Raw genomic sequence first — 24,484 nt, 5'->3', positions numbered from 1 at the left:
TCCACCACAAACCGAGCACCTACACTTTCGATTTGGACATCCACTTATCCGGAAAAAACAGCTCACTGCTGACGACGTAATCCTTTCGTACCGGATACCCTCAAAAGTAGGCGAGATGCTTTTATGAGATACGGACACAGTAAGCTTCAACTTCAAACAAGCTGACTGTGATAACCGACGCCCTCAATTCATACAACTCACTTCAAAGGATTTTTTCTTTAAAATTCATTCCCCTTAGGTAGCTATACTGAAGCAATGAGAGAGAGTGCAAAATAAAATTGGAGGGGATCACAGGTTTAAAATCTAATTAGAAACTTCCTAGCTACAATGGGTGCACGGATGTTCCCACAGCTTTTAGGGCGAGCCAAAAATGAGCATTTTCTGAAGATGTTTGTGCTTAAGGCTTAAGATTGTTTAATTTCCTTCCGAAAAACAGCATGCAAACATACGATAAAATGTCCACATGAAATTAACTCCAAGTATTTCCAGAAATACAGTGCATAAAGACATTTAGATTCTGCATAACACACACTTCCACATGACTAGGGAAAGAAGGGAAATTCATCTAATTGATCCATTCCTACAAAGCAATTTGCATTGTTCAACTACGGACAACCATTTACGCATTTTACCCCTTATTAAACAAAGATTCTCAAATTCAGATGTGAAAAAAATCTATAACACTGAATGGAGCAAAACAAGAGTGCGAGGGGAATCTAAACAATGTCATAAAATGTAGAATCAATGGTGTTCATTTAAAGCTGGGTGCAATTTCAATGTAATTAATCAAAGTGACAGACGGCATGGTGGAGCTGGAAACTGTAGACGGTCTGTCTGCGTGTGTGCGTATACTGTATTTGATTGGGTGCACAAGGGAGGAAGAGACTGGGCGGAAAGCTGCCCGATACAACGATGAACGCGTGGGCTCCGCACGGCAAGCCCTGGGACTAAAGTGATGCCGAAGGATGCGGACACACCCTTTCATAGTCTCCAAGGTTACCCAGCATTGTCCAATAATATACTATACAAGCCTGCAGGGAAAGGAACTGTATGGTTGAAGGCTTGCAGTTAATGAGGAAGAGGCTTGCGCCCAGCTTCTTCTTCAGCGTCCGCATGGGATCCTTGCTGTATCACACAGACAGACACAACTGCAACAAAAAGAAAGAAAAATGATTGTGCTCCACTCATAGCTTCATCTCGTTCGATTTCCATTAAAAAGGACATCAATACATCTAAAAGTCGTAATTCTCAAAACGAACTGCCACAAGACGGATAATCCGACATAATTATTAAATGGTTCAAAATCAACTAACTCGCACGGAATGGATGGAAGTGCCATCAAATTCAAGGTGGCTCATGGCATCCACAGGCTCGGTTCCCAAGCTGGGGGGGGGGGGGGGGGGGGGGGGGGTGGAAATATTTACATTAATTCATTTAGCTGACGCTTTTCTCCAAACCAACTTACAACATTAAGATACTTACAACTATTTACCCATGTATACAGCTGGGTAATTTTACTGTAGCAATTTAGGGTAAGTACCTTGCTGAACAGCTAGAGGTGGGATTCGAACCTGCAACCTTCGGGGCCAAAGGCAGCAGTTATAACCATTAGAGTACCAGCTGCCCAGGGAGACTGCAAGGAGAAACAAGCACACTTCACCCACCCCGATGGGTCTCACACCCCATACTCACCAAGCGCCCTTAATTAATTAAATATTTCCACAGAGTTAAAATATAAACTGTTTCACAATTTAAAAAAAACAGCAAAGGAACACTATCACTGAGTGGCAAAACTTTATTTATTACTAACCATTCAGAAAGCATAATACGAGCGCTCGATGTTAGATTCTTCCACAAGTTCTGAACCGGAAAAGTTTCTCATTGACATCACCACGTGCGGGGTGAGGTGGCTCTGCGGGTTTGGCCGGGACCTGCTCTGCGGTGGGTCAGGAGTTCGAGTCCCGCTCGGGGTGCCTTGCGACGGACTGGCGTCCCGGCCGGGGTGCGTCCCCTCCCCCCTCGGCCCTGCACCCCCCGTTGCCAGGTTAGGATCCGGCTGAACCCGGAGAGAACGCGCCCTGTATGCTCCACCTTCAACTGTTCCCGTATGTGACATTTCCCCCCTCAAAACAACCGAAGAATTCATGTTGTTTCCCCAGCAGAGCAAAGACAATGAACGCAAAGTAATTTTCCTGCAGATAGTCAAAGTGCCGGTTCCTTCCTGCCGGAACGGGAGGGGGTCGGGGAGGGACGGGAGCCAGAGCTCTATCGTCGGACACAAGGCGAGCGCAGAATTACCGCAGGACGACCAGGGACCGTTCACACAGAGGGTGTGGTTCTGACGCCGAGTTAGTCTCTGAAGCATGCGCTGGACTCCCGCCAGGAGGGCCTTGGTTTGAAGCCCCTTTACGCCAAATCAGCACTTTCACACACACTCCCCCCCAGGAGGACACAGGTGACAGCATATTACATTCTGATGAGTCAGAGGACAATAAGTACTGCTTTGTTTTATTCTGCTGGTAACAGCAGCAGCCCAGACAAATTTCCATGCCTATGCCATAATTGTTCAGTTTTAACACAAACAGCAAAAGGGAATCCAACTTCCCTACCGGCCTGGTTTCCTGAGACAATGCATGTCTTTTCATGTGCATATTTTATTCATTACGCCTCCAAGACGGTTATTTCATTATAAATTCCACAGATTTACATATTTAACAGACACTTTCCTCCAAAGCAATTTCCAGTGAACACTATGTAGTGTTACCGGCCCACACACCTTATTCACCACGCTGACTTACACTGGGTCACTCATCCATACATCAGTGGAACACACACTCTCTGTCACTAACACACTATGGGTGAACCTGAACAGCATGTCTTTGGACTATGGGAGGAAACCAGAGCACCCGGAGGAAGCCCACGCAGACACGGGGAGAACATGCAAACACCACGCAGACTGAGCGGGGATCGAACCCATGTCCTCTCGCACCAGCTGGGTGCAATGAGACGACAACGCTACTCGACTCCAGTCAGGCAGCATCCCCTCCGCAGAGAACTTGGCCGGAGAACTTCTTCACAGGAATACATTCACTCCTTTGCCATTTCACTCTTATTATGCTCCCATTCATTACATTATCTCTTTATTCTTTCATTACTTATCGCATAAATTACTGTGACACTGCATGTTGTACAAGGTTCTAGAATACAAAGCATCTCTGTAACGGGTGAACTTCCACACACAGAAATAACACACTAAAACACCTTAGGTGGTTCTTGTTTTGGGTGTAAGTAGATAATAAGGTTGCAGGTTGTATAAAAAGACCGAACGGAGACATGCAAACACTTGTGTGCTGATGCCTGATGGACGACAAACAGCAACAAAGCATTTTTTTTTTTTAATTTTATTTTGATTGTATTAATTTGTGTTTGAAGAATACCTTTACGGGTGAAAAGAAAGCCGAACACTAACGGGGTTTAGTCTTAAGCGTGGAAAACAGATGGTGAAAAACAAGATCCCACAAAGCTGATCTCCTTACATCAATCGTAAGACTTACCCACATCACCCACCCCTTTGATTCAGGCTCGTCTCCATTTATTTTTACAGTAGCGTTAAACTCCTTGACATCGCTATTGGATTATACCGCAAGCACATCCTTTTATTAAATGCAATGCAGCAAATGATGATTTACAGTATAATAAATAAGCAGACACACTGCAGTTTAAATTAAGGGATTCCTCACCTACATTGACTGTTACTGTATGGTTATCGTACCACTGCGGTGATGTATGCTGAATGTGTCTGAAGGAGCATCCACCTTGTCAGATTTTTGTATGTGCAAATAAACCTGGCCATTAAGGTTCTTATATGAAAGTGTGTAGCACAAACACAAAGACAAGCATGGTACTGCAACTACTGACTTCGCCATGTTATTTCCGCGTTAAACTGCTCCCATCATTTACAAGTCAGTACAGATCCATCCTGCTCAATACCATATAGGTGATCATTTGCCAAATTCTACATAACGTCTCTTTGGGTTTTACTCCACGCCTGCAGTGGCTAGCCGATCTGTTATAAATGTAGTTAACTTGCAGAGAGCTGCTGAAAAGCAAAGTTTCTTCTCCAAACTGTGATAAAACACAAACAAAACACACCTCAACGAAACAGTTACACATAATCTCACTCAAAAATAAAGAATACCAAATAACTCAAATACAAATTAAAAATAACCACCACATTTACATTTATCCATTTTGCTGACACTTTTCTCCTTTATTAGATACACCTGGTCGGTGCAGACCGGTGGTGGGGGTGTAATGGTATGGAGAATGTGTCCTAGCACATATTAGGTTTTCAGTACCTACTGTACGATATTTGAATGCCACAAACTACACAGACCTTATCACTGATCAGGTGCATCCCTTCATGACCAGACTAGGCTTTCTCATTATTGATAGTTCCGACAGGACAATGCAATTTAGTGTTGTCTGACCATGCACATATCATGTCAGTATGGTTCCATAAACATCACAGCGCTTTTACTTTACTCCTCTCACTGCAATAGAGCATCTTTGAGATACCGTGAAACAGGATGTTGCAAGAATGACTGTGCTGCCAACAAATTTGTGTGAAGTTGTCAAGCCAACATGGACCAATGGATCAAGCACCCAGCAGCATGAGTCCGGGACCCTCCCGCTGAATCCGTGCTGTTCTGGAGGCCAAATATAGTCCCACCAATACTACAGCCCAACAAAGTGTCCAAAAAGTCTATTATTATGGCTAAAACCCTGTAGGTTTTACACTGAATACAGTACATGATGTTCCATCAAACACAGGACTGGCTGACGACACCCTCCCAATGTAGGTCTTCTCATATCTACACTGACCAAAAAATGACCATTTTGAATTTGCCATGTGGGAAATCTGTCAGTGATACAACCACCCTCTGGGGATCGACCTCTAGCCCCTCGGCAGGCAGCCAGTTTGATAATCCCCTGGGTCACGCCGGAATTAGCACAGCATTTACGCTTACTATTTGCCCATATATGGCAGGTGCACGCTTTTGGCAAGAATGAGCACAGAGAACCAGATGCTGGAGTACAGCCTCGTCTCTCCTTTACTGTTGTGACACGATCCTCGTGTGCACTACTCCCCGACCTTTGTGTTATCACCATGAGCGCATGAGGCCACCTACATCAAGAAAAATGTTAAGAGACTGGAATTAAACCCAGTTGGTTGACTTCTCATCTGCTTTTATAGACTGTGGTTTTCAGCCAAGCAAGATCCTGGTATGACAAAGAGCAACGCCGTCACATGTTCAGTAGGTGTGGAGTAGGCCTCGGTTTTCCATCAAGACATCAGCTGTTACACGCGAACCCCTAAGGACTATTTCAGGGTCGTCTGAGAATTCACACTTCTTGATCGCATCACTAGAAGCTCTGCACACGTAGGATGTGACAGCACCTGAAGGCGAGTCCATCCGATGTTCAGGGTCATGTTCTTTGGCTCCAAGCGCTAGCTACTTCTTGTAGTGTTTATCCTGGCATTGTTGGAGAGATCTCATGTGGGGTCACCGCAGGGCTAACCACGGGATATGCAGACAACACACACGCGCACACGAGATCGGATATGTGATGCTCATTTTCACGTGAAGTGTTTTCAAGGTCTTGGCACGCTCTTTGTTGAGGAATGCGAACTAGGATGTGTAATTTTAAGAGAGCTATTCCTTCAAAGGATGCAAAGCAGATCATGAACAGATTAAAGGCTAAAATCACGGTAAAAGCGGGTGAGGCATTACATCCTCCTCCACACAAGAATCCTGAGGGAAAGCGAACGCTTTCGCCCAGGCACATTATGCCTTTTATCAGTGCTCATGGCAGGAATAGCTTCCACCATTAAGGATATGCTGCCAATAGCATCATGTTGTCTTTTGCCAAAGCCCTAGATTCAGTAAGGCTGGAAATGAGACCTTCATGACAGCTTTCAAGATACTGTTTTATGTCGCTTTAAGTTAAGAAAGATAATGAAATACGGTTATACTCCTAAAGACTATTTTTACCAAGACCCAAATCAAGGGACATCTGTATTATTCACCTTTCACCGATTCAGACTTTTTGGCAAAAGACACATTTGATTTATGAAGACATCGAGTTAAACGCACTTCTGCTCTCACTTGTGTTCATAAATTGAGGAGTGAATGTATAGCCAGTTCAAATTAAATACTGCTTAAACCTATTAATTCTGTGAACACACACCCCTTTGTTCCAACAGTGCATTTCAGGACTCATCTGCAACGCTGAAAAATTCCTTCGTAAACCCTCTGCGCAACATATTCACATTCATAACATATAAACGTTGAGCTCGCACCGTGTCTCTGAAAAAGGAAACGCACAAAGGCTAAATTAAATACAATATGTACTTCATCTGCCATCTGTGAAATCCTGAAGGAGCAGGGTAATGATCACCGCGAATAGAAAGATGACACGCAGATGGACTGCTATTCCGCGCTCTGCCGCATCCCTCTTTTCAGCCAGTTCTCCTTTTCAGCGCTGCTCGGCGTGGAAAACAGGAGTACGACGATCGGGTGCTGGGGCAGCATCTGCTCGTGTGGGTGTCTCGGTGACTTCGCGTGACCTCTGTTCATGGAGATGGTCAACAGAAGGAGCCTGGTGGACCAGCAGTCAACTGACAGCATGCAGAGGACCGAGACAGCAGGGCATCGGGAGTAAGATTCTGCATGACACCCAAACGTCGGTACATCGTCGATCAAGCCACTGTATCCACTTGAAGACTTTGTCAAAGATGGCTAGAGAATATAAAATAATAACAAGCTAGGAGATCTTACAATTGGTGTAACAAGACCTTAAGAAAAGCCTCAAAGAGTTCAGACCACACAGCCTATGTTGATATGGGCACAGGTCCAGTCTGCACACAGTACAGTACTCACAGTACAATGCCTCACATCTTGGTAGGGGGTAGTAATGAATGTAGAACCTCACCTCCCATGTCCCCTAGTGCAGCTGCACTGCATCCTTCTCCAGGGCGACTAACAATGTTATGCTACTGACAGCGATTTAACCATTTATATTGCTGCATAAGTTTTATCGTATTAATTGAGCAAGGGTAATACAGCAGTAGGTGGGATTCAAACCCGGAGCCTTCGAGTACAAGGCAGCAGCTATAACCACTACGCCACCTGCTGGTCTATATCTATACTTGTTGGAAAGCAATGCCGATGCACAGTGTCACTTGAGTGTGCATCAATATACCCGTTAAAATCTAATTAAACTTTAAGATGGGATCGCATGGGGGAAAAAAATTCAGTAAAACCGTGCTGCAGCCGTGACCCACAGACTCAGCTGAAAAAGTAGTGAACATCATCACCATCATCATTACTATTATGCATGACCATCAAGGGTCTGGACACAGCTGTTGAACCACTGCAGAGTTAATACAAAGAATGCAACAACTATGAATAACTCAAACTGCCTTGAACAAGCACAGCTCCAGAGAAAAAGAAAAAATTCTCTTGGTAGACACCCCAAGACCAGGCCACCGAAACTCAGGTTATACGCAACGTCTCGGCTTTCTGACATCGGTCGCTCATTTTCTGGATGAGGATGCTGTCCTCGGAGGTGCTGCCGGCCTCTCCAAGTCCACAGAGCCAGGTCTTCCTCTGCTGCAACCCAAGGAACCAAGACAGATTTATACAGAGACCCAACCGTCACACCGATTCTGACGAGCGATGAGCCTGAAAGCAACCAAAGATTTCTTTTTAAGACAAAGTATAGGGAACTCGGAAATCAATCATAAATTGTGCGCTTTCACATCACGGTCAAAGAGCAACACTTTTTAGATGGGAATTAACATCGGAGTTTCCCCGACCTGCATTACACTGAATTTTCTTTTGGGACTGGCAAAATTCCCAACTAATCTTTATTACAATTATACTGAGCTGTTGATGTCCAAGGCCTGTACAGTAGGTTCACAGCAACATAACCCACACAGATCATCTGGTGTGAAATCACAGTCATTTACCTCTCAGACTTTTCAGTGGAAAAAATACCAGGAATCTCCTTTCATGGACAGTTATTAAAATCTATCCACTTAACACTCTCTGCACTCCTTCAAACAGTCCATAAGCCCCTGCACAGAAATACAGCACACTATGTATGTGCTTAAACAATCATTTATACACGAATTACATCTTCCACTTCCCAGCAAAGCCACACACAGACAGCAATATTATGTGCAACAGCTATAGCTGTTAGATATATTTATAGTTTTTGTGTTTTCATATTACAACGCTGGCAGACTGGGAGATCTCTTGCAAGAAGAGGCAAGAGTCTAGCATGCGCAAATAAAATCTCACATTTTCACAGGCTGAAAGTGATCATTCGAGGCAAGTTAATTAAAAGAGCAAAGTAAGTGCGTCAATCCACGTTTGTGCCGATCTGCGCGTCCGCAGTAAGAAACGGGCAACAGCGGGAGCAGCGCCGTGTTAAACGCAGGGCTTCAAACAGTTACCGGTTCACCACAGTGCCGCTGCCTGCGCAAAAGAAGAAGAAAGCTGCGCTCTAACTATAGTAAAGTAGAGTGAAATACACACGACTGCTCAGTCGGAGCGGAGAAGCGGCGCGGGAGTGGAGACGGACGCCGCTGGGAGCCGCTGCGCGGGGGGCGCGCGCACGCACACACTGTCTGGGGCTCCCGCTCCTCCGGCAAACCCCAGCAGGGAACGAAGGCCGTCCGGACGGCGCCCTACCTACCGGAACCTGGGAGAGTCCTTGAGACACTCGTCGAAATCCACGGCGACCTTCATCTCGGCTGGCACCAACTGCTCAGCGTCACTCACACTGATCCCAGCGGAGGAACAACAGACACCTGCGGGGCCTCGAAGCGGAGCCGCCAGCCGGCTGTGTGGCACCCAGTCACTGTATGTTAGCTCGCTGCTAGCGGCGCCTGGACATGGTCCGCCGGAGGGGAGCAGCCGCAGCTGAGGCGATCGTAGCGAACAATCTAAACGACGTGCGCGCGGCGGACGCGCATCGTGCACGGGCACGCACGCACATTAATCCGGTGCGAAGCGCTGGCGCTGGCGCTGTGCGGCGTCCTGTCGCCGGTCGTTCCGGCCGCAGAGGGCGCCAGAGAGCAGCGCTACGCACGTCGCCCTTTTCGCATTGAACTGCGTCTCTGTCCCTCTTTTTACCTACAATGTCATATTTTACCCTTCTGATCTTTTTAGTTGCTTCGTAACTTTGAGACGATGTACGATTCCGTTTATTAACTCCGGAAAGTTGTGTTGTACTGAAACATTATCTCTGTGAGCAGGTGGCGTCTGTATGCGTGAGCGCGTCTGGCTCCTGTTACAGTGTCGCCATCTAGTGGACATCTACCGAAAGGACTATGAAGAAGAAAGTGTGGGCTGCACGCTGGTTCTTTGCCTCAAGAGCACAACCTGTTCAAAAACCTAAAATTACTTTCACCAGCGATTGTCTTATTCCAAAATTCATGCACTGCATAATACAAATGTTACTTAATTTGTGGGACAGCTGGTAGTGGTTAGAGCTACTACCTTTAGACCCAAAGGTCACAGGTTTGATTCCCACCTCCAGCTATAGTACCCTTGAAGAAGGAACTTACAAATGAGTAAATAACGAAGCTACTTTGGAGAAGTGTCAGGTAAATGTGATTTATGCAGTCTAGTCTTTAAAAACCTTTAATAAAGCTGTAGAAACATTGAGCTACATTAAGTGTAAAATGAAAATAAAAATACCTTCTCTCCCCAAAGTCCTATTAAGTACTGACTGTTGACCAATAAGCGGTCAAAATATGGCTATCGATCGACAACACTCACAAACATGAGACACCACACTGGAAGGCACCTGAATTAAAGTAGTCCTTCACTCGTACTGCATCTCAGTGCATTTTACTGTGATGGCTGGGTGGGGAAAAGCAGGCGACTTTCTCTCTGCAGCACATTGGTTTATGACAATAAATCAGTGAGGAAAGTTTAAAAATAAACTGGAAAATTTGCAACTTGACTAACGCAAAGACAGAGTGTACTAGGAAAAAAAAAATGTTGAGGTTCCTCAGCTTGTGAGCATAACAGACCAGAAGGCTGTTGATAACTCCAAAGTCCCTTTTTCTTCCCGTTAGAATCGATAAAAGCTTAATGCTACACATGTTCCTCACTTATTTCTGGGTTAGGTTCCATAAAAACTTCAGATATACAGCTGTAAGCATTTTCTAAGACATACATTTTAAACCTCTACTGCACTGAAATTAAAACTTATCAGAAGAAACTTATTTCAATCAAGTAACCTCATCAATTGATCAAGTTAACTGTATCACCAATTTAATATCTATGGTAACATTACCCATTGATTTTAAAATCTTCAACACCAGAGATGCGAAATGTTTGAATTAAGCAAAGTAAATGCAACTAAAAACAAAATCTAAAGTCTGTATCCTCAGAAAATGTGTAACTCAAGTTAGTGTACCCTGAAACAAGGGGTGAACATTACTTCCAACAGTTGTTCTAGTACTTCAGAACAAAACAGCAGTTTTCTGACACTCAAGGTTGCCTGATGTGTTAGATGCTACATGAAATACTTTTGAAAACCAGAAAAAAAGTCCAATTACAGTTTGACATCTTAATTTATTGGACACAAAAATAATTACACACATCCTTAGGTGTAAGAACATGCCAACTTAAAATACTTAAATCATTTCAGCATAAAGAACTGTGGCCAGAGGAGAAGCACTCTTTAAATATTCTTACAATCACTTAAGTGTAACAGTTAATGAATCCTAGAGCTACAGGGCAATGGTCAGTCTCAGAAGGTACTCTGGAACCTTCTTTAATGCGCTGCCAGTAATTTTCATGCCACATCACTCAAACTTGTGTGATTAGTGACTTTGGATTCCCTTAAAATTCTAGACTGCTCTCTAGACCTTCACAAAGAAGGTGTGTGATTGCACACATCCAGCCCTTAGGCCTTCTCAAGAATAACCTCTCCTAAGGGCACATATAACTCGCTGCACACGCATGTCAACATACCGTCAGACCCACAAAAATATCACAATGTGTTTCCATTCCCAGGGCACATAGATTAATTCAGATTTGCTTAATCCACGTGATCCAGCCCAAAAAAAATAATTCATGATTGCAAACACTTTAACGTGTTCAAGCCAATTTTATTATTTCATAAGAAAGCAATAACGAACTTATTATACTATTAAGAGAACCAAAATTAGAACTCATTACAGTTTACAGGAACTTAACACACTAACCTCCAGAGATCTGTTTCATGTTATAGTGTAGCTTTAGGTTATTATGACCAGTGCCATATGTATTTTTCAAACTTGGGTTGGTCATAGGCTGTTTGTGCATACAGTTTATCCTCTGTTATTCATTGATCAGCAAACAACATCATATAATCCTCCATTATAATATTATATAGGCATGGTGATAAATGTTGCAAAAGCAGAGGTTCAATTAAAAAAAAAAAAAAAAAATCTCCATCTCCATCCTTAAGAAGCAGGATGTCCAAATCCTGAAAGGACAAAGTCCCCTTGGGGAAAAAAAGCTTGATTTAAGAAAACATGAGTGCAGTCTCACTTACAGTAGTTAGCAGTTGCTGGGATTAGATCCAGGCTATTTTTTTTTTTGGGATACTTAGAAGGCTAAACAACAGTTTCAGTGCAACAACTACTGGATGGTACTGCCACACTTCAGTAATAACACATCTACAGCAGGGTTTTCACAGGATATTTAGAAACAGATGTAGTTTCTTTGTATATATTCTTTTTAATTACATAATGTCCAAATTTTATACACTAGCTTTTAACATAAGAGTGTATTTACAAAAACATAAATATGTATCAGTAGATCAGGCCTTCATATACAATGAAAGCTGTAGTACATCAATAATGTTTTAAGTGCTCGCTGTCATCGCAGTGGTTGTCAGCTCTGCTGTTGCAGTAACCCTGTTCATGCTGCTCTTCCATCCAGCTGAAAGCAAGTAGCCAGGCAGGACCTACTTTGCCCTCTTTACTGTTAGATAGACTTCTGGTGTGGTAGTACCAATTAAAATAGTAAAATACAAGATTTACAAATCACATTTGCGTAGTTGCATTATTTAGTTTAAAGCTCCTTAATTTAATAATCTTAAGTAACCACAGCATAAATTTGTAATTTTCACCAAGGTTCACATGTGAGCAATACAAAGTGGAACATGTTTCACTGGCACAGGCAAACCTATACCCATCATTCTGCATCCTGTAACTGTTACTATAGTCACACACTAAGTAAAGAACTGTTTAGCTGTTACCAAATGAAACCTAACTGTAACCTTGCTGTAAGCACCAGCATTCAGAGGAATTCCTCCAAGACCAGGGTTTAGTGCGCCAGGCTTACATTTGCAAAAGGCATATTAAACAGGGGAATAAATGGATCAATCACCTTTTATTACTGTTCCCACAAGCTAGCTGAAAGCGGTCTATTTGTTACAAAGGAAGTAGGATAGAATACATCTTTGAAGAAATGAGAAAAATTAAAGCATAATAAAATTATATCGAACACAGAAATCCTACTCATCACAGGGGAAAAAAAAATCACACACGGTGGTTCTGGTGGTCGCTGAGCAGGCATTGAGGGGGGCAAAAGAAAACAAGAAAACAAAAGCAGCTTGTCACCCCTAACATCCCCACCTCACCCCCATTGCGAGCAGTTCGGCGGCGGTCCTCCAGGCTGTGCCGGGCAACACTGGCCCTTCGGGAGGCAGCGAGGAGGAATCAGTGAAACAGTCCACTATAGCAGTTGTCAGGTTTCACTCCACTTCCTGACAATAAAAGGATGACTCTTGGCAACAGAAACAACTTTCAGACTGATATACTTTGTATTACAGTGTTCATAAACACAAACTTGGATGGCAGGGTTGTAAAGAAGTGCTCTTTGACCGACTCTGAAGCGACTACCTGCGCCCAAATGTTTCACAAGCTGTCGGGGAATCGACAGAGCACTCCATCTTCTAGGAATCCAAAGAATCAGCTGCAACATAAGAATAACTGTTTATATACGACTGTATACATAAGAATAGCTAACACCAAATATTTGCCAAATCACCAATATAATTAACATTCATATTTATACTATTAATATAGTACAAAAATTCTGTCTTCAGTTTCTCTCCGGTTTAAAAAAGATTTTCAAACTGACCATTTTATTCAACTACTGGTAAATGTGACATTACATAGAGTTTAAATATTAAAATGTCTATTTCAAACAGACTTCAGGATCCTGTTTTACAGGACTCTAATTTTAACAGTTGTTTGTTGAATAAGCCATTTATGTATGCAAAGAGGGCATTCAAAAATTCATACAAAATTCTGTTCCAGCTAGCCTCTCCTACCTTCTTGTGGGGGATCTACACTGATGTCTTCCGTCTCTGTGTCATCCTTCATTTCTTCATCTTCATCCTCTTCCTCTTCAAGCTCACTGGCTATGAGCTGCCTGGCCAGTTTAATGTTGAGACCTTCATTGTAATGCATTTTCCTCATCATCTCAAACTGCTTCTTTTTGGCTGAATGAAGAAAAAAAATTTATTTAAATACTAGGATGACACCAAGAATTGTCAGCTATAACTAACCTAAGAAATAAAACCTATATTCATATAAAAATAACATCCGAGTTACCACGCAAAACAGGAGATGAAGGCCCAAGGATACATGAAAAATTGTTCCTAAACAGCCGTATAATTGAAATGCGACTGAGATCACTAATACATTGCAAGTCAAAGTGCAAGTAAATCAAAGCCGAGCATAAGTACGTTTACCTTGCACGTGAAAAGCAGACACTCATGATATGAAATCACCGTATGTGGCCATTAGTACAGACTGACCAAGCAACTTACTAAATCATATTCTTGTGTTGGCTACCATCAAACACCAGGAGCTTTTCACTGCAGCAAGGCTGCTTTTATCTGCACAAACTATTTGAGATTAAGCAAGACATCTTGAATGGGACAAGTGCTGTTTCAAGAGATAGATTAACAAAATGAGCCATTAAATATCTGACATTTATTAAAAACACTTCACCTGCTTCTGCTTGAATTTACCCCATACTTCCTTGAACAGTGGTAATGTCTTCAGGCTGTATAGTTAAACACTTAGAAAAACTGCTTAACTACATGAACTGACAATTCATACACACTATGTCCCTGAAATCCATGTATGTGTCCCCTTTACTGACTTGTGGACCATAACCCATTACACCTACCAAATTCACTTCGAGCAAACCAAGCAAAACTTCATGCCATATAACCCAGTGTATTCTCCATTGCTCTTCGATGCATCATAGAGCAAAAAAAAAAAGTTTCACTGTAAAAATAGACATTTTTCTTTTCCCTCTTCACCTTGGTGTGGCTGAAAAGGCCAGAGCTGTGGTTGCAAAATTATGTGCAAAATTGTAGAACTCTCGCTGATAATGTGACATTATGCTCAGTCAGGTGAATGAGGGTAGACTAAGAAAGCATAATGCAGACACAAGTTGGTGTGGCCATTGAAAATACAGTCATGTGTAAGAATGTCACATCTATTACAGAAACTCAGTGAACTAAAAAAAAAAAAACAACCCATTAAAAGAAATCACAAGGGCCAAGGGGGCACATTATGATAGTTGACTTTGTTAGCAGGTTAGTGAGGTCATGAAGGTGGTCTTTTTTTTTTAATAAAAAAAAACCTACCCTGTGCCTCTGGGCTGAGTTCCTCCTCTTCCTCACTGCTCTCTTCCTCTTCCTCATCTCTCATGAAGTGAGGTTCCTCCCCCTCTGCTGCTGCCAGCCTAGTGAAGAGAGTACCATGCGTGACCTGGCTGACGAGAGGCCCACTTTGGAGCAAAAGCGGGTCAGGTATTTCCGTGTGGCCCTTTGAGTGCTTACTCTCTGCTCCTGGGCAGACACCACAGCACAGCTTTATTTGTGTGTCAGTGCCTCTGCTCCACTGAGGGGGGAGCAACTGGAGGTGATAAATCATAAGACTTAGTTACTGATACTTGTAACCATCAGAACTGATGGGGGCAGGACATCCTTAAAAGTATACACTGGTGACAGGACCTGCATTGGCATCTCCGCATTCTGAAAAAGATCTGAATAATCTTGCAGCAAACATATTCAGAAACAAATACATAAGCTGTTTGCAGGTCTAACAAGTGTCTAAATGGTCTAGAGAGTAAAACAGAATAAAAGGTATTTAACCCTGGAGGAAAAGAACACATCTTCTGGCGCAGTGAAAAGCCCAAAATACGAGGAGAAAGGGAGAGACTTCATAAAGAGACAATGTGCAGTGAGCTGCTTTTCCACTTCAGGCTCAGAGAGGAACAATGAAGCATGTTCGGTGCAGACATCAACAGTAGCTGCAGTTTCTAGCTACTCACACAGGCCTGGAGCTACCTAGCATTTCAGTGAGTCAGCCACAAATAACACAGAACATAGTCAATGAACAGTAAATAATGAGAGCAAATATGCTTTCCTGTAGAGTGCTTTGCATTTGGCCACGAGGCACTGAAAGAAGAGCACTGTCAAAGCCAAAATATTATTTACGCCTGAACCATTATCTAAATATTTACAAAACCTTGTCATTAAAAATAATTTTGCATTACATTCATGTAGCACACAGCTCACTGATTAGAAGTGATTGCTTCAGTTGCAGGGACTGAAGATCAAAGAGGACTTCTGTAATTAATATTTCTCTTCTCATTCATCGATTAAGAAGTCAATGCATAAGTTGATGGGTACCGAGAATGTTTTATATAATAAACAAGTAGCATTATCCCGCTACAAATCACTGCATCTAAAAGAACTTAACAGATTCTGTATCACCTGAAGGAAATAAGCAGCAGGACATGCTATAGCAAGTAGTAAATCAAGCCTTAACTTTAAATGTCGCCACACTATGTCAGTATCATATTCAAGGTGATTTGCTTCCCCCCCCCTTTCTTTCTTTTCAAATCAGAAATTGGGAGAGCTGATTAGATCCCACAAAATTTGAATCAGTGTACGCATGCACGGACAAAGTGGCTATCATTTGTTCTTTCCTACTTACATTTATATTATTAATCCAGCTGACGCTTTTCGCCAAAGCAACTTACAATGTTAAGCTACTTACAATGATTTACACATTTAAAGAGCTAGGTTATTCTTACAGGAGTAATTTGGGGTAAGTATCTTGCTCAAGCGTACTACAGTAGTAGGTGAGATTCATACCAGCAACCTTCAGATCCAAAGGCAGCAGCTCCAACCACTACGCTACCAACTACCTGACACACATGGGAATTGAGAACACACAAAAATGGGAACATTTCAAGGAATCATGGCTGAAAAGTAGTGGAATCCACGGCTGAGTTTGGCCTGCCTACACACAGCAGCGCGGTGTCTGTTCCATGTCATAAGAGCAGAACAGGCACTCTCGAAATGCTGCTTCTGTGCAGACTAACCTTACTGTTTCACTGTGTTTGAAGTTACTTTACACCAATAAGTAGACACAGAAATACACATTGTTTCCATTTATACAACAAATGGAGTGATTCAAATAACTGCTTATTTCAGATACAACTAGAGACAAGTAGCTCACAATGCATGTGGAAAATGGAACCCCTTTCATAGCAGGACAACTTTACACTGCAAAAAATAAGAGCATGCCACTATGAGGTATTTAACATTTTAAAGTTTCAAACAGAAAAGCACTGCTTGCTAAACCCGTTTGGCAACTTACTATACTTTTGGTTTAAGTATCTTATTAAAGCTTCATGGATAACCTCAACAATATGTTTTATTTTTCCTTTCACCAAGGACTGATATCTATTTTTACTGAAAAATTGAGAGCAGTAAGACTACACTCCAGAAAGAACTTTTAGCCATTCTTCAGAACCTAAAAGTAGTTTTTCCAACTTAAAGCATGTGCTTTTTCTACAAATAAAATACAACACCTTGAAGTTTTACTTCCATTACTTCTTTTATACAAAAGCATACTGATAATTATTAGAGAAAACAATGGTCTACATAGTGTTTCACCTTGATTTTAATTTGCACAATAATCCTTTCTATAAATTCATTATGCAGTGACAGATGTCTTGCATTTTCTCATAACTATCTTTCTACACTCTTCTAACCTTCACCTCAATGTGCTGTTCATCCCTGCCCACAGGTACACTGATAAATGGGATGCCCTTGATGTTTGTGCCTGAAGATCGATGAATGCAAGTGAGATGGTGTCATGTTTTGAGCTTCTATACTTAGAGTACATTTCTGGACGAGCTCTTCGCAAGCTGCACTGTCACTTTGGCAGAAAGTCATAATAATCAGACAGCATTAAAAAAAAGTCACCTTGCGAGAACTTACTTCTTAACTAGGTCATCTGCCGTGAGGCCTGCGTTTGTCTCCGTATCACTGTGTGTCCCCTCGTCATCTTCATCCCCTACCATCCTGAAAGACAGGGATCATGGGAAAGGTGCCCATAAATGATTAACGAGTGGCGCACGTGGGTCCTGAGTCACCGGTGGGGGTGACCTTTTCCTTGGAGTTCGCCCTCAAGATTGGGTTACATGTTACACGCTGCCTCTTTGCTTCCAACAGACAGGAAAGGAGCTAAGGAAGAACTCATAAAAATCCTGATCTCAGACTGGATTCAGACTCCAGTGGAGTTCAGGTTTGAGAATCTCCTTCACAAAGGGTGCCTTTGTCAGACAAAACAGCAAACAGAAGAGCTATCACTGTCAGAGGGCCTTTATTATTACATTAGTCCCACACTGAATAAATATATATACACATGCAAATTACAGTAAAGTTCCTTGTGCAAATTATAGCAGTGCATATGTGCATTGTCTGGATAAAAATAACACCATAAAGACAAAAAATATGTTGTATGTATACACACAGCACTCACCCAGGCTGACAAAGTATACAAATCTTATTCCCAACATAAAGTAAACTGCCATTCTGTGGTAATAAATTTGACAACTTTTTATTTCTGCAAATAGGGGGTGCAGCGGCGCAACGGGCTTGGCCGGGTCCTGCTCTCTGGCAGGTCTGGGGTTCGAGTCCTGCTTGGGGCGCCTTGCGACGGACTGGCATCCTGTCCTGGGTGTCCCTCCCTCCCCTTCCAGCCTTGCACCGTGTGTTGCCAGGTTAGGCTCCAGTTCGCCTCCACGCCACTCAGGACAAACAATTTCAGACTGTGTGTGTGTGTGTGTGTGTGTGTGTGTGTTTCTACACACATAAAATGTGAATTAGGTACACACAAAGAATGCCTAAGACAACCCTGTTTTACACTGACTTTATTGTTTCAAGGAACAAAGGCTATATAAACATCCTAAGCTACAAACAGGGTCTGTTGCCTACCTGTTATATGGTGTGCTGGGCTCATCAATCTTCATCAGTCCATAGTCCTTGTCTGCAGGGTGGTAAGTAGCCAGTATATTCATTTCATCCCACTTCTGTGACTTCTTTCTGAAAGAATGGGCCAAAACAAGAGAAATGAGAGTAAAAAAGGACAAGAACTTGACAGTTCCCAAAAGTGCATTGCTGCTACACCCCTGAAGAAACAACTGCCAAAAGTATCTTAATATATTATTGGTTAAAATTGATTTTTCATGTTTTCTAACGTCAATATAAACTAAGTAAGATGTTAATATTACTTATGCACATTAACTTAAAGTGGTAGGTGTCTCAAAACGCAATGGAGGACAGCCATGATTTTCTCACTAGTGAATATTTTCAGCCAACAGAAAATTCATCTGAAAAAAAATTCCTGTGCCAAAATTTTCCATAAAGTTTTTAAAAGATTAACATTCTTTTGTAACAGTTTTTACCACAAACTCAGGAGTCTAACCAAAAATGCAACAAAGATAGTATGTTTAAAAAGTCAATCGGCACAGTTCTGTGGCTGTGTGTATGGACATGTGTGGGAGGGCGGGTGAGGAATACCAAAAATAGGAAGGTAAAGAGATGTACTAGAATTGAGGTCACATGTCCCCCGAGTCCCATCATCCCATGTACTGGTATTTTTGTGAACAACGGCTGGCACAGCCCTTCATCTGCATTCCCTTCCAGCTCAAACCATGGCGCACTTCAGGTCTCTTGCCCCTTGATGAAGGGGCCGCTGGACATGCCAAACCCCTGCAAAACCACCACCCTCATCCCCCCCCCCCCAACATACAAATCCTAGACTTGACTGCCAGAGACCTTTAAACCTCCAAATAAATAAAAAAAAAAAAACAGAAAAAGGGGACACAAATCTCATTTCCGCTGTTGTAATCTCAAGCAGCGTTCAGAGAAGAGGAAACTCGCCAGCCTACACTTGGTGGCATTTCAGTGATGGTCTGATTCTAACAAACTGCCGTAAGGACCTCACAGCAACCATGACATGCAAATACCTCACCAATAAAAGGGAAATAAAATGTGTATGTTTAGTGTGAATGTGAATCCTGTCCCTGACGCAGCCTTGGAGAACAATGCAGACCTCAGAAGCAACGATGTGTGCTGGCTGTTGCTGGCCCACAGGCAGGCCGCCTGTTCCGTGACCGGCGACGTGACGGAAAACCGTGGTGCCGGTGGGCATCACAGGGACGCTTATAAAACCTGGCGCAGGCGCAGCAGTGTGGCCCAGTTAGTGCGTCAGCTGAAACATTTTCAAATCCACTGACTTCTAATGCACACTGAGGACACGGCAAAAAGCAGGATTTTTCATTTTAAATTAAAAGGGGGGGGTATCTTTGTGGGTTAAAGCCACTGCTGGCAGACAGAATGTGTTGAATGCAGTCCAGACACAACCAAGACAACTCAAAAGGACTGCATTTAAATCTTTAGTTCAGCAAAGCAGAGCAAAGCAATAGTATATCAACTGTTGCAGCGTACAGCAGTAAATACCTCTTACCAGGGCCCCTAGCCAGACTTCTGCTGATTCACGGACAACATACCTCAAATTCAACTACAAAACGCAAGACACTTTCTCAACATAGGGAGAAAAAAATATTGATTATTATTAGCAAATGGCTTTAAAAAAAAAAAAAAAAAAAAAGAGCAACATACAAACCTTATGTCAAAGTCAAACACCAACCATCATTTTAAGAAATCAACAGTAAACACTGTAATAGGAAGGCTAAACAGTGCCTGGATAAAATACCAGCATGTTACAAGAAAGGGCTAAGGAAGGCAGGCATCATTTTTGCAGCAGATCAGTACACTTAAGGGAAACTGTGGCACACGTTTAGTATTTTCAAGCATTAATTTATCCGAAACCTTAGTTAAAGCACTTAAGTGCAGGGTATTTCTACTGTATAATTCACCGTAAGTACTTTGATAAAGGCCACTACAGCAGGTTTTGGATTGGAATCAGAGACATTCTGATCGTAAGCTCCTAAATACTGCACTACCTGTCTGATTGCTCATTTAAATACAGGGTGGCAGACACTGAGCAAATGGTCCTTTAATGTGCAATAAAGTCAACAACTACACTACTAGTACTAAAACTATTACACCTTTACAAATTACTACAAACTAAGACCAAGTACAAGCAAGGGTAGATTTGAAACAAAGATTCTGAATTCTAAATAATGGAAGCAACTTAACTCAGACAGGTGAAAAACAAAAACCTGGGGCCTGGAGCATACCCTATAATAAGAAAAACAGAGATGCAAACAAGAAGAAAAAAATTTTTGATGGTTTGCAAAGAAGGAAAAACCCATTCTGAATTCGGCATATTTTTATATATTTGGTAGGAACCAATAAACAAAAGCCTGTCAAAGTTTGAGCGGTATGGATGGTCATCTTCCTCTTTTCCAAACGAGTCCTTCGCGCTGGCACCCAGGTGTGGTGCAGTGATGGTTCAGGAAGACTCTGCACCTGAACGCAGTTCTGTGCATACACAGCAAGAATACCAAGTAGCAGAGCATAAACTACAGCTGCATGGGAGCAAGATTATACGGTCGTTAAAATGGATGAGGCACAAGATTTACTGCATCTGTCACAGCTCCGTGCTAACAGTAAATGTTTCTTCTGCAGCAATGTCAGGTTGAACCGGGGAGAACATGAAGGAGCACAATGAAATGTGCAGACGTGTACTGTAGCGCCGTTGACTTTGGCCAACTGCTGAGAATGGTCAACCAATCTGGCCAAACTACTTTGCACCTTTTTGTTCATGTAGCAACACTTTGATGTTGATAGATTTAAAAAAAAAAAAAAAAAAAAAAAAAACGGACCTATTAACAGACAGTTGATGAGACTAGCTCGACATGAAATATTAATCATGTACCTAAGACCATGTTACTTGAACTGTTTCAGTAAACATACAGCTGGATGAATCAGGGTTCAACATTAACAGCTGTCTGACTGTCTGCAACAGTTTAAGAATTAATTTTCATAGAGAAACTGGTAGGTGTTCTGCTAACTGTCTGATGGGCAGACAAAATTTCATGAGCCAGGTAAACTGCTTTTCTTTGGATAATCAAACAAAACATTTCAGCCCTCAAATAGGTGACATGGAAAACTGTAAACCATACATACAGTATCTTTATAACTAGGTGTTGTTGGCAAGCTATAATAATTTATAATTACTCGTTGCAAAATGTTATGTCATAGAGGCAAAAAATGAATAAAACAAAAGCAGAATGTGTGCAATCTGAGGAATAAACTGGCGGTAAATATGTTCATGAATCAACACGCTCATGCTAACTACTATGTCAAGGAGAAGCCCAGACCTCTGCCTCCTTAATGACAATATGTAAAACTCCCCCAGAAACATATCAAAGTGCTGTACAGTACCATGATATCAGTTTTACTTCCATATCTCACTATTTTCAGATAAATTAAGAACCATTAGTCCACTAGTAAGAACAGAAAGAACTACTGCAATAAAGATACTTGACATTTCTGTAAAATTGTCAGGAATCTGTTGTTCATAGTGTAACTAGGCGCTGGTAGTGTTGTGTTTAGGCCTGTCACCATGTGATCTCAAGATCCTGGGTTCAAATTTCACCAATGATCAAAATACTTACCCTGCACTGACAGAGTAAAAACACCCTGCTGTATCAAGGTAATATGTTTAACAGTGTTAGAAAGCTGCAACAAACGCTTCAGCAAAAGGTTACCTAACTATAACAACAACAATAATCGCAGTATCATAACCTTAAAAAAAAATCTGCATCGCCATGTCTGTGTGATTTCATTTCTAAGTATTTACTGCGGAAACAAAGAGGGAAAACAAGGCAATTTCCCTAACCTGCAAACATCACTTTAAACATTGTTTTGTCATAACTATCCAACTGCTACTGTGGATAAAATCAATGCTCTACATCCAAGATGACTCAACTCCAGGCCACCATGTCCATCCTGAAAAGCCACCCCAGGGCAGACTCCATGGGCCACTACTGGACATCCCTGAATCTCCCAGAAGGTGGGATTTGAACCTGGGTCCTTAGAGTCCAAGGTGGCAGCTCTAACCACTACACCACCTGCTGCCCTGTGTGTATTTCACAACACTACTGCTCCAGTCCCACAGATCAGCATCAAGCACCACACTTAACACTCACAAACCCCACTCACATGAGCAAACAAACTCCCACTTTCTTCCGTTTGGGCACCGTTGGTTTGTGTTACCGACAGATTACTCTGATTTGTCCAGCGGATACTTACTTTTCTCCAAACAAAGTCACTTACACAGTTACAGCACTATGCGACTTAGTCATTTTACCCCATATATAGACTAAGCAGAGCAATTTCCTGCATGATCAGGCCTTGATCCAGGGTACACAGGACGTACGTACGTTTCGGAGCTTCGTCGAGGCGGCGCGTGAACCACTGCGCCACGTGCTGCCTCAAATTACACCGTACTGAAGTACGCCGGGTCACTACTATCAGGTGTATAATTTACCTGTACAAAACACTTCACAGTACCGCATTTAATAACTACAACATACAAGGTTGTATGCAATATTTATGTTCACCTGAACCGGAGACCTGTGACCTACAGGTTAGGTTAAGTAAACTAAAACCTGCGTTGTTGACTCTAGTCTAGAAAACCGCGTCAAATTTGGTTCCACAGTTCCGAAAGAAACGTGTGAGGTAAAAAAAAAAAAGGGGAGTAAACGAACCTGGCTGCGGCGCCCGGAGGCCGGAGAGTCTCCCGTCAGCCAGAAAGTTTGCCGACCGGCACTCGGCGGTTGCAATGGCGCCCGAGGAACCGCTCTCCGCCTCCGGGCGTCTTCACGTGCTTGTTCTGAATGTGACAGTGTGTGTGTGTGTGTGTTTCTCCGTGATCCGTGCGTGTGTCGCACTCACTGCTGGTCGTCATCGGCGGCCCCACACGGCATCGTTCGCTCCGGACTCTCGATCAGCGCCACCTCCGGCCCCGGCGTCCTGGCGCCCGCGCCGCTGCTCTTCTTGTTCTTGAGGATGCCTTTAATGGGGCGGGGAGCCGCCATCCCGCTCCGCGCGTGCCTCTCCTCGCTCCGTGCGTAACTTACGGCCTCCTTCGTCACTGACCACGAGCGGCCCTCGAGCCCCGTGCCCGCGCACCTTCTCTCGCCCCCTCCCGCTTCGTCTGCTCCGTGCCTTTCTGGCTACCACGCGCCCACTCCCTCGTGAGGCGATCAGTCTGGCAGATCTCGAAGCCGCGAGCTTCCGCGGGGCGGTGACAGAGAAGGCGGTGCTGGTAACATCGCGAGAGTGAGGAAAGCTGTTGCTATAGCGACCAAGACCGATAGAAACGGCGAGCAGAGGCGGCCATACTTTTTGTGGCAGAAGAAGAGTGGGAGATATTTTGGCCTGGCCTGGCCTGGCCTGGCCTCTGTCTTCACTTTTGTTGTAACAGCATTTTGTTAATTAAAACAGTAAAAGCTCAAGGTAATCGGTTAAAATAAACTGGGTAGTGTTTTATCCTATATTTGTACATCTTAAAAATGCATTTACTTGTAAGAATGGAGCAGCCACTGCAATCAACACTAGCCTATAGGCCTACTGGGTCCTACAGGGTCCTACACCTTTTTTTAAACCTGAAAATTAATTTGTTCTCTTTACATATGACCCTTTGCACACATTTCCAGTATTTATAAAGTGGATCATACACATTGGGCTTCTTTTTTGCAGAGGTCTGCAACAATACCTTACATTTACTTTTTAACAATGACCCACCACTATACTGTCATGTAGTAATTACATTAGAGACATAATGAAGTATATTTTTAAATATTCAGTAGTTAATTACTGCTTCATATAACTTCTAGAAGGTTAAAGAAATTAGTAAATTTCAGTCATTTTAACAATACATGTGCTTTTGACAAACTGTAAACATTGCAATATAATTCTGATTGTTTGAAAACAACGGGGGCGCGGTGGCGCAGTGGCGCAGTGGGTTGGACCACAGTCCTGCTCTCTGGTGGGTCTGGGGTTCGAGTCCCGCTTGGGGTGCCTTGCGATGGACTGGCGTCCTGTC

The 24,484-nt window shown here is 42.8% G+C and overlaps 2 protein-coding genes across 9 annotated transcripts in view; both read right to left on the bottom strand.

Annotated features, from left to right (window-relative positions):
* Positions 1 to 9,502, bottom strand: part of LOC108937329 (arf-GAP with coiled-coil, ANK repeat and PH domain-containing protein 2-like) — a 42,533-nt gene extending 33,031 nt beyond the window's left edge. For 6 of the 8 annotated variants that reach the window (XM_018757174.2, XM_018757173.2, XM_018757175.2 and 3 more), the window contains exon 1: positions 8,767 to 9,502. In XM_018757174.2, coding sequence (XP_018612690.2) covers positions 8,767 to 8,819 — 53 coding nt within the window. In that variant the 5' untranslated portion in view covers positions 8,820 to 9,502. The remainder of the gene's footprint in view (positions 1 to 8,766) is intronic. The other 2 variants (XR_001966335.2, XR_001966337.2) reach the window with 2 other exon arrangements.
* A 1,136-nt stretch (positions 9,503 to 10,638) lies between these two features.
* Positions 10,639 to 23,678, bottom strand: ppp1r2 (protein phosphatase 1, regulatory (inhibitor) subunit 2). Its single transcript, XM_018757434.2, has 6 exons — positions 23,332 to 23,678; positions 18,397 to 18,504; positions 17,398 to 17,481; positions 14,746 to 14,843; positions 13,414 to 13,584; positions 10,639 to 13,052 (listed from the first exon to the last, which is right to left on the bottom strand). Exons 1-6 carry the CDS (start codon positions 23,472 to 23,474, stop codon positions 13,033 to 13,035), a joined length of 624 nt encoding a protein of 207 aa, XP_018612950.1. The 5' UTR covers positions 23,475 to 23,678; the 3' UTR covers positions 10,639 to 13,032.
* Between the last annotated feature and the right edge of the window lie 806 nt (positions 23,679 to 24,484).

Source organism: Scleropages formosus, chromosome 8 (assembly GCF_900964775.1).
Source record: "Scleropages formosus chromosome 8, fSclFor1.1, whole genome shotgun sequence".
In the NCBI taxonomy this organism is placed as follows: domain Eukaryota; kingdom Metazoa; phylum Chordata; class Actinopteri; order Osteoglossiformes; family Osteoglossidae; genus Scleropages; species Scleropages formosus.
This window is presented reverse-complemented; position numbering and strand designations above follow the sequence as displayed.

What these genes read in the sequence shown, in the direction of transcription:
- ppp1r2 (XM_018757434.2), bottom strand. Translation starts at nt 23,474, where the DNA reads ATGGCGGCTCCCCGCCCCATTAAAGGCATCCTCAAGAACAAGAAGAGC. An exon ending in GCCGCCGATGACGACCAGCA is followed by an intron (nt 18,505 to 23,331) that starts GTGAGTGCGACA and finishes CCATTCTTTCAG; the next exon opens with AAAGAAGTCACAGAAGTGGG. An exon ending in CCCAGCACACCATATAACAG is followed by an intron (nt 17,482 to 18,396) that starts GTAGGCAACAGA and finishes CCTGTCTTTCAG; the next exon opens with GATGGTAGGGGATGAAGATG.